General features: G+C 42.1%; 2 protein-coding genes across 4 annotated transcripts; one reads left to right on the top strand and one right to left on the bottom strand.

Moving 5' to 3' along the window:
- Positions 1-508: 508 nt before the first annotated feature.
- On the bottom strand, positions 509-7,009 carry rnf34a (ring finger protein 34a). Of its 3 annotated transcripts, none has more exons than XM_062383315.1 (8): positions 6,845-7,009; positions 6,065-6,354; positions 4,852-5,229; positions 4,347-4,409; positions 3,835-4,036; positions 3,605-3,634; positions 3,085-3,126; positions 509-2,432 (listed from the first exon to the last, which is right to left on the bottom strand). In XM_062383315.1, the coding sequence occupies exons 2-8, from the start codon at positions 6,293-6,295 to the stop codon at positions 2,245-2,247; spliced, it is 1,134 nt and encodes a 377-aa protein (XP_062239299.1). In that variant the 5' UTR covers positions 6,296-6,354; positions 6,845-7,009; the 3' UTR covers positions 509-2,244. The 3 variants fall into 3 exon arrangements, with proteins under 3 accessions (XP_062239299.1, XP_062239306.1, XP_062239315.1); XM_062383322.1 differs by having other exon boundaries at positions 6,065-6,283; XM_062383331.1 differs by lacking the exon at positions 3,085-3,126.
- A 715-nt stretch (positions 7,010-7,724) lies between these two features.
- On the top strand, positions 7,725-10,953 carry c3h5orf34 (chromosome 3 C5orf34 homolog). The gene is made up of 11 exons (XM_062379603.1): positions 7,725-7,991; positions 8,071-8,160; positions 8,248-8,487; positions 8,687-8,949; positions 9,031-9,102; positions 9,679-9,799; positions 9,955-10,046; positions 10,130-10,208; positions 10,284-10,372; positions 10,470-10,516; positions 10,655-10,953. The coding sequence occupies exons 1-11, from the start codon at positions 7,788-7,790 to the stop codon at positions 10,834-10,836; spliced, it is 1,479 nt and encodes a 492-aa protein (XP_062235587.1). The 5' UTR covers positions 7,725-7,787; the 3' UTR covers positions 10,837-10,953.
- Positions 10,954-13,991: the final 3,038 nt, after the last annotated feature.

Below are 13,991 nucleotides of genomic sequence, written 5' to 3'. Positions count from 1 at the left end.
CAAGAAACTCGGTGGAAGGATGTGGCTTGGGTGAGTTAAGAGCCCGTAAGAATGTTTTGTATCAGTCAATGAATTATTCAGGGAGCATTTTACTTTCTTTTTTAACATTGCCAGTAATGACATTATTCAACATTTTTGATTTCTAAGAATAAACCATGGATCTTGTTGAAAACAATCTGTAAAGTTTAGGTATATTTTTTAGTGTGAATAGAAAATCAGGATCTAGTGAATTTAGAGGCGGTTTTATCAGGGGACTATTAAGGCCTTGGAGGAGGTAATAGCTATTGAGTGCCAGTTTAGTTTAAAGTGTAAAATGCCCCGGACAGTGTTGTAGTAGGTTTTTTAATAGTTTTGTGTCAAACCTCTGAAAAGACATGGTTTAAATGTCACAAGCTAAAACCAGAAAATGTAGGTGGAGGTGATTGACATTATTGTAGCCCAAAAATATTTTTTCTTAAGTTTGATGCCAAGTTTCACAAGATCCAAGATAATGCAGGGACACTGTATGTGATGCTTGAACGTACAAAAACTGAATTTTTTTATTGAATCTTTAATTACCAAAATAAAAAGTTTGACATTCCCAAATACGAAGACAAACCTTGCACACATATACCCTCACTAAACTAAAAGTGCAACCTGCTCCTCTTCATGATTGCAGGGGGACATCTTTACTGTTATAGCAGCAACTTTGAATTTGTGTGGGTACAGTAGAGAGGGATACGGCTAAAATGAGCAGGGGAATTAAAACCAGGAAATAGAGCTCTGCAGCTTGAGAAGATGGAATATAACATGACCAGCGTCGAAGGGGTTTGGGTTCTTGTCATGCTCTGGTTCAAGAGGGACAGATAGTTCAAGCAAACCTATGCAGATTAAACACGTCAAACCACTTGACAGGTAAACATAACTCTGTAATAATAAACAAACCCAATCCCACAATCTCTGATTACTCAATTTCAAATCAAATAAAGAGAAAAAAATATATATATACACATCTCATATGAGTCAATATATGCAAATGTACATTAGCATTAATTCTATATACTTTCTATACCACAGGTGTCAGTTAACTCACATTATATCTTGAATAGTTAGTTCAATATATTACTCCTACATGAGAGAGAATCAACTGAAAAGCCTTAAGACACTTCATTCCTCTCCCGACAAAACGACGACAGAAAGAACATTCAGTTTCACATCCACAGTTCAGCTGGAAAACGGTAAAGGATGAAGGGATGAGTTAGCACCGGTTGTTGTGTCCTGTCTCCATTTAAGTGCAGAGACAGGAAGGAGGTGACGGCGGAGGAGGTTAACTACTGTATTGCTGTAATGGCAAGAGTTTGCATGATCCTTTCAACATGACATGCATCAAAAATAACATCTTTTTAAAAGCAAATCAGTGAAGATAATAAAATTAATGAAATGTCATCATCAGTCATCGGAATCCTCACCTGCTCATTTAAAGCCAGGAAAAGAGTTTAACTTGAAAAGCAAACACAAGCTCAATGATTTCTACTTCTCTTTTCACACCGACTTGAATAAAATGACTGGGATTAAAAACATGTGCTACCTCAGCCTCTGCTCCTGGTTTGCAGTTTGTGAGCAGTGGTGCATCAACACACACAGAGAGTGAACAAAGTGCTTTCTGTTCAAACAACCAACAATCACACACTGGCCCACACAGTCGACGAGGGAAAAGACAATGGGTGAGAAGCACGAGGGTGGGACCCATTATTTGGCAACTAACTCTCCTGTGCTCCAGTTCAGTGTGTGTCTGTCCTCAGTGTTACTAAGATATGTATTCCCTTGCAGCAGTTGTAAAAGAGAAGTGCTCTATAGAACACTCAAGAGTTGAGGTCCAGCTTCAGTTTATAGGCTGATCTGAGGGTGATGAGTTGTGTTAAAACGTGGCTGCACGTGCCCGAGGGCCACACATTCTTTGTGTTGAAAAATTGTAAGAAAAGCAAAACTGACACTTAGGAATGAGCACAGATTATAGATATGTTTACTTGAGGAATGAGTCAAAAGAGGTTATGAGCCTACACTCTGCCCACTGGCGAAAGCAAAGACTCAAGTTCTTAATAAAAACACATTTCTCTTAATGTGCAAATAATGTGAATACAAACATGAGACATCCACAAAATGAGTCTTTTGGGGATCCAAAGGTTGTGAGCTGCATGGTTGAGTCAAGGTAGAGTCTCTGTCGGAGCTGCGACTCTGAAGCACCTGCTGCGGTGCTGCAGTGCATTAGGACTTGAAGACGTGCACGGCCCTCACAACGTACTGCCTGCAGATCGGGCACTCGCTCATCCTCTTGCCGCACTTGGTGCAGGTGACCATGTGACCGCACTCCAGAAGAACACAGTCGATAGATGCGTCCATGCAGATCCTGCAGAGGTTGTCGTCCTGGGTCGTCAGTGGACCCTTCACGCCGTCTACAAGGGACAGAGAGCGGTGACGGCAAATGTTGAGAAACTGCTGTGAACACAGTGAAGAATAACCGGGACATTTCATGCACTGTGAAGGGGCAAGGAGCAGCAGCAGCTTGACAAATCCACTCATCTTATCCAGCGTGCCTCATCTTGGTGAAGTCACGCTCTCAATCACCGGTAAAATGTCAACGTCTGCTGTGGTTATGTGTCAAGATGTTCCTATGACCACCACACAGCCTTTATCGCTGGAGACGTGCTGGTAGGAGAGTGAAGGTACCGGGCTAACACACTGCAGCGCTCAGTATAATTAGCTTCACACGTTGAACACGTGACCTTATGGGAGCGACCCCCATGGTGGATCAATGTTCCTGGAGCATTGCTTAGCTAAAACGTTTAAATTAAAGTTCTTCAGTGGGATAAGTGAAAATTCATTTTCAATAAAAACAGCCTTCACAGGAACTGCCATTCCACAGGGAGGGAGGGGCACATGTAGGGATTTAAAAATAAAGGGGGGGGGGTGTAAAACGAATGAGAACAGGTTCACAACGAACACAGATGTGGTGCAGATGTGACACTGCTCACACTATGGAGAGGCGGACCACGAAATGGTTAAGTGTGACCATGGCAACGGTGGCAAGGAATCCATAAGCCTTACCTCCGATGGCACCGTTGCAGATGTGAGGGGGGAAGGCCACCACTTTAATGTGGGAGGAGTAAAGCAAGCGAGAGACATTTCATCATCATTCTGGGCGAATAAACTCTTTGTAATTATTCTGCTTGTGTCTTCAGTGAAGGTTATTCAAATTATTCATATTTGTTTAGTTTTATAATTGTTATTATTAACTAGGTGCGTAGCGGAACACAAAAATCAGTTTGACATGTACCTCGGTTTTGAGATCCCTGTTCGGTACGTTTTTGGTAGAGCGAAAACCAGTTTTCTCACAAAAGAGTGAGGCCACTTATTGGCTGCTAAACAAACACCTATGCCATTTGTTATTAGAGTGTGTATACGCTACCCGGCTGGGCAGGGTTCAGAGAGAATGTTTGAAATGATATTCAGCTTTACCGTTACACCCCTACCAAATACCTACAGGATCTAATATCATCAGAAGGAAGGTAATAGGTTTCTGAGGTTAACAATCTAGAACATTTCAAACAGATGGGTGACAGCTCACCTGTGGTTACAGTACTGCTGTCTTTATCCACTGCAAGACACAAATCAGTCAATCAACAAGTGCACAGAAAGAACACAGTAGGGGTCAATTTTTATATCAATCTGTTTTCTACTTGGCTTCATCCATACTATAATAGATAAGGCCATGCTTTTTTCATAGCTATCAACTTATAAATAAGAAATCACGGTCAACTCTAAACACAGTCTTTATTCACGGTTCATAGTACCCACATGATTTCCTGTTCTTCTCCGTCTCTCTGTACAGTCTGCTGACGCGCTCCACCAGCTCCCACTTCTCACAGCACCCTGAATAGTTGACAAAGTTCCTGGCCAGGATCTCCTTCAGCTGCCTGACGGACAGGCCCTCTATGTCCCTCAAGCTGGAAATGTCCGAGAGCGACGCTCTGGCCCGACGCCGCGTCTGAGGACTCACCTGAAAACCAACAAAACACAATTTTTACATGATAAAATTCAGGATTTTAACCTGAACATTTTGGATTGTTTATTCTATTAATGCTTTTATGTAAAAAAAAAATGATTGGATAAAGTATTTTGAGTTCTGCATTTCGCACACACTGCAGTTTTTGCTACCGGGGAGAAAGTGGTTACAGATCCAGCCAAACGATTCTTAGCATTAGCATCTCATTTTCAGCCCTTTCTTGCACATTGACATTCAGCAACAGAAATGTAATGTGTCTGTCTCATAGAAATGATTTCAAAATCCTCAATAAAAATATGATCACCTCAGGGGTGTGTTCACTGGGATCCACGTTGAGGAGAGACACAGACGTCGCGTCACCTACGTCCTGCGACACAACAAAAACAACCATTAGAATGTAATACATGCACGGGACAAGCCAGTTAACTAAGGATTAGGATTAGACACTCTTCAGCCAGCCCATTGATACCTGAGGAGGAACAATGCCTCTTCCCTTCCATTCATAGAAAAGCTTACTGCTCCCTAAGCAGGCCAAGTACAAGTATTTATAGTGGATCCTGGCTGCTTGGAGACAAGCTCCCCTTTCATTGCCAGTGGCAGAACTTCTTGTTCTCTCTTTTACCGTTTGCCTCTCTGCTTCTAGCATCCAACTCAGTTTCCAATTGGTTGGCTAACGAAACCTAATTGTCTGTGGTGAAGTTAAGTGCTTCCCATATAATTCATTTATAGCAGCTCAACAAACAGTGCATTAGGCCATCAATTCAAGGACTCTTAAGATCTGCAGAATTAGGTTATGAGTTGGTCCCGACCTGGTTTGTATCAGAGCTATCACTCCTGCTGAGCGGTTCCTCCTGAGACGTGACAAAAGCGGACAGCTCAGAGGCAGATTGTGTGGTAGAAGGGGTATACAGGGAACGTGAGTGCAAGCTGCCCGTGTCAGGGTCCTCCTCCTCAATGCCTTGATGACAGAGCACCAAGTCCACCAAGTCATCCTTTTCCCTGCAGGTATCGATGGGGATGTTGCGCAGCAGCAAGTACTGCCGCAGGTCTTTTACTCGCAGACGCATGAGCCGAGGGCGCTGAAAGGCTGTGGCTTTCAGCAAATGGCATGTGGCACAAATGCGCAGATTCTCCTGAAGCACGGAGCACAGCGAGCAGAAGCTCTTCTTGCAGTCGCAGCACATATACTAGGAAAAAAACAGAGAGAGGAACCAAGATGAAGTAAATGAGGAGATTTTTGCATTTTCTACGACGCATTACGGCCAAAAATCCCTGTCATCATCAGGATACATCAAACATTAACAAGTGTATCTGGCCTTCATTTTTATATAAACAATATTTCTTTTCACTGACCTGTGACATTATAGAATAAATAAGGAAACCATCATGTTGATTGACCGGAATATCTATGCCAGTAGACCTTTCCTGCATTTTTGAATCCCTCACATCTGCTCTACCTCTCCAGGCAAAGAAACAGGAGGAAGCGCATTTCTTTTACGTGACAAACATCAAATAGTAATAAATGCAAGACATGGGATTAGACTGGCACGATGATGGAATGCAGCATAAAGTTCAGACAGAATGAGACCTCTGAGCCACTGGATCATCAGTGAAGACGATATTACAGAACCAGTATGTTGTCCATCTGTCTCTAGTATGGCACAGTGATTGCAACAACAATGTGTCGCCTCTGGATGTGAATTCAAATAACTTAGCTAAATTAATTTGAGCTCAACATAGCTTTAAAATGTAAAAATTCAGGGATATATTTCAAAATAGAGGGATTTATCCCAGACTAACTTCAGCCCTAGTTTTAGGTCCACTGGCCAGGAAGCATTACAAATGTAGACATGCATAAAAACATGCACTTAATCTACTCTGCAAAAATTTGATTGCTCAGCTTCAAACAGCCAAACACAGTAAGTAATTCATACTCCTAAGTATTTATTTAATATCTTCATCTACTTCCACACATGCAGCGGTTTCAATCTCATTAAGTCAGCAGATCATCCAAGCACCTACCTTCCTCCTGAAGACCGAGAAGGCCTGGCCACAGGCCTTGCATACAGGATTGGGACTCCCTGAGCTGGTGGGCGGGTATGTGGAGTATCCCGCACTGGGTGCAAATCTGAAGGGTCCAGCACCGGCCCCAAACCCCGGCTGCTGGCCTCGCACGGCCCCTGTGCCCATGACCTCATTCAGCAGACCACAGCATGAAGCCCACAAGGACGAGGCCCCTGCCTGACAAGTCATAGAACACCTTGACTTGAGTATTTGCTATGTTCACATGAATCTTGGTGACGCTTTAGATACTGAAAGCACACGGACAACAACATGTTAACAAATGGTGACCCCAGAAACAAGCCCAGCTCTTTAAATAGAAACAACACACGAGTGTTCATTATAGACGAGATGACAGACACTAGTAGTTTAATAAACGGAAAACTAGATGCAGGCAGGAGGACGAGGCTCATCCCAGCTGCCACAACACTATCACACAAAGTGCGATTTATCGTTAGAGTGTTTATCGAAACTGTCGAACGTTAACGTTGCAAAACAGCATCAAATAACATCTGAGCAAAATCTTTAAGAAAAAATATCTCAACTCAATTCATGCTTAACAACAGTGTGAGGTGGAAGCTGGCTGACAGCTGTCAGAGGGGCTGTTTGGACAATTAGCAGACGGCAGCTCCCGACCCAGCGACGAGATGCTTTGCGATGCACAGCTAATGTTAGCTGCTAGCTACAGGCTAAAGCAGAGCTCAAAGAGGAGCGGAGGTTACTCAAAGAGGAGAGACGCACCTTCATTGCAGCTCCGGCGTGTCTGTGGCTGTGGAGGAACCGACTGGCGGATTAAACATCGCAGATGGAAGCGTCACTTCTTTGGCTGAACTGACTGGTTTCAAGGTAGGAACTGAGATCAGAGCCCGAGCTCAGCGACGGGCTTCTTCTTCTACTGCTCCCGGATGCTGACAGAGTCTGGACACTGCTGCGTTGTGTTGCTGCGCCCCAGAGGTCACATGAGGAACTGAGGTAATGACTATTCAATAGTTGAATCATTTGAATCAATAATAACATTTAAAAAAGTCGATACTAGTCAAATGAGATCAGATTACCAGGGACCGAAATCACCCAAAATAAATAAATAAATAAGTGACTTTACATATTATAAATGCATAGATACATTTAGAAACATACGAAAGCCTGTATCCAGGGCCGGCCCTGGCAATGTTGGCCCCCTAGGCAATTGGCTCCCCCCAACATACACACGCAAACTGTCATGCATCCCGTTCAGTTCTATAAAAAAAAAAAAACTATTCTCACATTTCGTAATTCACACTTGGCCTCCTGAAAGTTAGTACATATGCACAGACAAGTGATAGGAAGCTGAAGCTGTTTTTCAAGACATAGTGTATGTTTTATTAAAACTATTTCAGATAATTGAATGTCTACTGATGCATGTTGAAATGATTTAATTCATTAATACGATCACATAAAATTGGCTAATCTAAATATCAATTGTAAAATATATCACAGTATTTATATTAATTATATATAAAAACGGGAAAAAAAATTTAAACTAAATAAATAAATGTACAGTAAATAAATTATTAGCGTTTTAACGCCATTCCGGAAAGATTTTCTCCCTCTCGCCAACAACAACCGTCGCCGGGTAGTGACGTTGATTCACGCGTCATAAGGGTGTTTTGACTTTTAGCGCGTTTCTTGTCCAGGTAGTTTGAAGATGGAGACCGACCCCAGTGTCAGCTCGATGGTCATGTTGGAGGACGAGTCGGTGGACGTCCGCTACGTGAACGGATCCCAGTTACAAGTGTCCCCGTGCGGCGGTGAGTTCCTGCTGGTGAAAGCCTCCGATCCCTCCTCGCATCCTCTGCAGCCCAGAGAGAGGGTCCGCCAGAGGACGCGGTTCACCATCAGCTCGTACAAGGTACATGTCAGGACCAGGCTATCCTCTGCAACACAACAGCTGACCTCCGTGTATTCAACGTGCTGGCGTCCCTTTGCAGGAGTTGATGACAGCTGCTCTGGCGTTTAGGAATAAATATGCAAGTCGACCATACCTGCCACAGGAACTCGTCCCTGCTGAACACAAGACGGTAGCATACACCACTTCCTATCCCACAGTTGGTCCCTCAAATTGCTGCTGTCTGAATCATGTTGCCATCTGAATTTTCTACCTGCAGTCTTGCAGTATTGACTCGGATGTGATGTGGCCGGAGTTCTCCTCCTGTGAAGCTGAGCTCGGGCCTGGAGGTGAAACCATCATCCGGTCTGAGGAGGGACGAGCTACGCTGATGCTGTCGCCCTCAGGAGAAGAATTCTCCATTGAGTTCCAGTGCAGACTCAGCCAGTTTCAGAATCATCAGCACAGTGCGGAGAGTTCCAGCAGGGATGCGGAATGCAGGGCGAGCAGGCAGCAATATGTAAGCGATCTGAACTGCCAGAGCACTAGACCAAAGAGGTTGATCTGGGAAGAGGAAGCAGAGGGGATGAGTCAGTTAGATCAGTTGTTCTCTGATTGTCAGCCCTTCTCAGACAAAGGTCATGCTTCTTAAAAACCTACTCCTGCTTACGTCTAATCTTTGATTAACTATTTAATTTCTCGTCTCTTCTCTTTCCCAGCCGGGGGCGGTGTACCAATCCACCACAGTGGTCCAGCATCACTCGTGCTTTGCTTATGCCCCCATGTGGCGCTACCCTCTCTCCTTAGCTCTCCACCACTGGACGACGCGTGTCTCCCAACCTAAAGAAGTCACAGCGGTTGGACCCGATTATTCTGCCCAAGCAGACAGGAAAATAAACATGTCTGACATATCTAGTGAAGAGAGAAGGTCTTGTCTACCTCAGGCACTGGCTCTCACATGTCTGTCCCCTCACAGACACAGGTTTGCTGATTAAGATGCATCTTGTGCGTTATTTATTGATGCTCTGTGACTGATTTGGGCTTCTGGCCTCATGTGTTTAAGGTGGAAGAGTAAAGATGAGGACCTTCCAGCAGAGCTGATGAAAGTGATGTGGTGTCAAGGAGTCACCTACAGGTAGATGTGCAGGATGTTACGATCCTTAGAGAGCTTTATTACTTTGTTTATCTCTGAAGCAGCATCTCCACTCCATAGTCATAAAAACATAACAAAAAAATGTATACCTTCGCAGTATGGTCTCTGGAATGAGCTTGCAGCTGTGGTCACAAATGCTTCATCTCTTACTGCTTTTAAATCTCTTCTTTATATAAATGTATTTTTTATTTATTTACTTAACTAAATTTATTAGAATTCTTTATTTCATTGTTCCTGTGAAGTACTTTGTTGTATAATCAAACAACGAATATTATTCAGACTATTATGAATTAGATGGTATAATAATGAAATATTATAATTATAAGACAGTAGTTTGCTTTGAATGAAAGAAGCATTGAAATAAGTGTATATGATTGGAGATATGCAAAATATGTTTTTCATTTAGCTTGACTTGATTTTGTAAAGGCAAAAACAAGCGGTGCATTTTTTCACACTTAGGTGTTAAAAGTGTTATTTTTGTTCTACCTTGACTTTTCCCATTTAAGAATCCCATGTTTAGCTACACAGTGACTATGTGTGCACCTGTCTCTTGTGCAGGATACTGAGTGGAGCTGTCGCAGTCATAGAGGTTTCTCCAGGAGATGGATCAGTGATCCGTTCTAACGGTGTCCTCAACACTTACTTTACCCATCACCGCCCTGAGCTCCAGTCAGGGCGTGTAAGTCTTTCATCACGCAGCTTTCATACAGTCTCATCCACTGTATTAGAAATGGCACGTTGTTGATATGGAAGCTAAACACAAAGCCAATAGAGTTTCTTTCATTTTTCCATAAATGCACAAGGAAAACCTATTTGTTTGTATCTATTTCGCAGGTGAAAGAGATATCATATCATCTGAATAACCTTCCACCAGTTGTAGTTGGACAGGCCTACTCTATATGCTCTATTGTGAATCGTGCAAGCAGGTGAGGAGCCGTATGTAACCATCAGATAAATGTCATCGCTTTATTTTATTTAAGTCTCCAATCATCACGTCATTGTTTTGAAGGATCCTCACCTGCTATGACCAGGCCAAACAATCGCTGACGCTCCCTGCAACACTCAGCTGCTTGCAAGGGACCATAGAGGTAGTTGTTCATAGCTACAGTATTTCCACAATATTCCAGTTTCTTAAATATATTAATATGGTATTTTGTTTGCAGGGCAGACATTTTTCTAAACCTGCAGTGCTTGAAGGAAATCTTGCTCCTGTGGAGCATCAAATGATTGTTACAGAGAGACAAGAAAACATGTGAGTTCAATTTTTCTGGTCGCTTGTTTGGTATTTGTTGGATTGTGAGTCGGATACTTTGTTATGTGCCTAATGTGATCTGTTCCATGTCCTTCAGGTCAGATATTGTAGCTGCAGAAGTGGAGAAGATACAACGGTTCAACTGTATCCTTCAGCACTCAGACGACGGCACGAACAGCAATTCACACAATAGCGATTCATTTAGTTGTTATGAGATTTGACATATTACACATGTTTATGTTGGCAATACCTTTGTTATGTACTTTAACACACTGTGTTCAGTTCTTCTGGAGAATAGCCAGCTGGAAAGAGGTGAGAAAGCATGTGTGGAGCAGAAATGTCCTTCTGCAGAGGAGGAGACTCATGAACCACTGAGTGAGAGCTCCATTGCTGAAGCTCTTCAGAGGACTTCCAAGGCCATACAGGAGATTGATGCGCTCGTGTCTGCAACAACACTGACTTGACGGAGTGACGTAAAAGTAGCAGGAACCCCTGTGTCTGAGTTTCCCTGGGAAGATGTAAAGCAGTGTAACTGTTATGTACGAACACTTGCATAAAATCACTAATAACATAAACAATGACACATGCATCTCTGTTTTTTTTTCATGGATCCTTTAGACCAATAAAATGTTGTGAAAAGGACACCAGCAAATCACAGGGTCAACATACAGAGAGAAACAACCATTCATTATCATATTCAATGTAGAGTCTCCAATTAATCTAACCCCAATCTGCATTGCTATGGATTGTAGGGGAGTACCTGGAAAAAAACAACATAGACACAAGTGACAGACAGCTGCTTGATAATAAATATTACAATTTATGCTTTTATTGATTATTGATTACCAATGGTCAATTACTAGCCATTTCAAGTTGAAGACTCATTTATGCAAGTCAATGGCCTGTAAACCACCATCCTCATAATCTCTTACCATTGTTGCTTTTTTAGAAAAGGAGGTTTTCTATTCCAGATGTGATAAAAGTTGAATGTGTTAATGGTCCTTATAGCTTTTTGAGACACGGGAATACACATTAAAAAAAAATTATAACATCCATCTGTCTAATCTTGATTTACATTTATAATGTTTGCACCAAATGTTCAGAGTTTCCCTCAACTTAGCATCTTTTGAAATAAGAAATTCAAAATACTTGACGGAGGTATAATGTGGGTACCATATGCTGCCACAAGATGGCAGTAATGAATAGCTCACTAAAGAAATTGCATTTTCTCAAGTTCAGATGAAAACAAGATGCTTTTATGAATGCTTTTATGAATGAATGTGCAATTACATTAGCTTTAAGTCAACATTTTTAAAGGCAAAACTGTATCATCTATTTGGTTTGTCATGACACTCAATGGCTCACTGTCCTGCGTCTACTCACAAGAGGGATGGTGGAATTGGGCAACCTTGTGTTAAACCCCTGTTCATTTAAAACCTAAAGGAACACTTGACAAAGAGTGAGCTGTTAGTGTCATAAAGCATCTGATCACATTCCTTAAATCCTCTGTAGAAACGGTTCAGATGACATGGGGCCTCGGGGCGAGATCCGTTATATTTTTGTAAGTTACTGTTCCTGAGGACTTTTGGTTATTATGATTATCTATCCACACTATCTGCTTTTCTTTATATTCATAAATTAGAATTTACAAATTTGGATCTATCTATATATCTATATATCTATCTAACTAACTTGATAAGAGACCACAAGAGTGTCATCAAAACAAGATGGAGATACAAAGTTATGAAAAGATCGATTTTTATATATATTTTCTCAACTCAGCAGAGACTGTTTATGCGTTCATACATTTAGTCTGATAATAAAGTGATCTATGGGAAAATATATACATTGTACAAATCTGAGCAGAAACAGAAATTGAATTAGTAGTGTTCATTTGAATGCTGAAGACACACAGCTTTGTATGTATAGCTTTATACAACTAAGTGTGTTGGCATGCAGGAAAATTGATGAACAAAAGTTATTAGTTAGTACCAGATCTGTGTATGCAGGAATTGTTGTGTAGCAAGAAGCTGCAGTGCTGTTAATTTATGTTGGATTTCTTTGATCTTAATTATGTAATTAAATCACTACTTTGTTTGAAATTAATTAGTTACAAATTAATCCATTACTTTGAAAAAGCTGATATCATATTTCGCTAATGAAGACCATTAGCTATAGTCAGAAACTATAATAAATGCTGCGGTGGACTAGTGGCAGAAACTTGGACTATGGGCAGAAAAGGTCTCTGGTTCGTCTCTGGTTCGACTCCAAGGAGAAACAACAAAAAGACGAACCTGGATTGATCTGTCCAAAAATCCAAGAGGATTCTCCCTACCCTGTCTAGTGCCCCTGAGCAAGGCACCTTACTCCCCCAACATCTGCTCCCCTGGCCCCGTACATGGTCGTTTACTGCTTTGTGTGTCCTGCACCAGATGGGTCAAAAGCAGAGGTTGAATTTCCCTACCTGCATGAGTGTGCCTGTGCATGTCTGTGCATGTGTTTGGGACTAATAAATGCATCTTAATCTTATGACCATTACTAGCATACACACACACACACACACACACACACACTGATCAAATGTAAATGATTTGTATTTGGACCTTTGAGAGCTTTTCGGACCAGGCTTTTGGGCTTGAGTAAAGCTGGTGTTGTTGTTGTAGCTCTCCCTGAACCCACAGAAGATTTTTGGGGAAAGATCTCCTTCTGCCAGGTCTTCACGCTCTTCCCCTCCTCAGCGGTGAGTGACTGGGAGATGGAGAAGTGGAGGGTGGACAGGCGCTCTGTGGAGGTGAAGAAGCACTGCCACGCCCTCATGAGGGAGCCATAAAGTCCTGGTTTACTATTACATTTTATGTTTTGACAGTAATGAAGAGACTATTTTCTTTGTGCAATTGATTTTATCATTAGAAATATTTCACATGGAAAGAAATGTGAAGACATGGACGAACTCTTAACCGATATTCAAAATTTTCTATCAAGAACTCGGCCCTGCAATGGACTACGACTTGTTCAGGATGCACCCCACCTCTCGTCCATTGTCCGCTGGTATAAGGTCCATCGCCCCATCACCCTCAAAAGGCTAAGCTGGATAGAGGGATGGAGGGAGGGATGGATGGATAGTGGAATGGAAAGAGGATGGATGGATATCAAGAACTACATAATCATAGTATCAATTAAAGAGGACTTAAGCATAAAGAGGCACTCAAAACCTACTATGTGTTTGGCGAATACTTATGGACAGATGATGCATGATTCAGATATGAATTTGTACTGACTTTTGTTTATATGTTACTTTATCTTATTTTATCTCATTTTATTTATTTACCTCTTGTCATTGTCATGATTTCTTCAGTAAGGTTGGAGATGTACCCCGGGCACAGACAGTTTTTGTGTATACATCTTGTGCTTGTATAAACTATAAAGTTATCAATCAATCATCTCCCCATCGACCATGCTGCAGTCGCCGGGTCAGATGCGTGTATTATCTGCCGATACGATCAGATTTCGATGGAGGAAAAGACAGCTGATCTGAGATCAGATGGTGATGGAGGAGGACTCAGCGGATCTCAGGTCTGCTGCGGTGAAGCGAAGTCCCCGGACTCTCCCCCGTTGTTCG

Source organism: Platichthys flesus, chromosome 3 (genome assembly GCF_949316205.1).
Source record: "Platichthys flesus chromosome 3, fPlaFle2.1, whole genome shotgun sequence".
Lineage (NCBI taxonomy): Eukaryota > Metazoa > Chordata > Actinopteri > Pleuronectiformes > Pleuronectidae > Platichthys > Platichthys flesus.
Note: the sequence above shows the minus strand (reverse complement) of the source record. Positions and strands in the feature narration are given on the sequence as shown.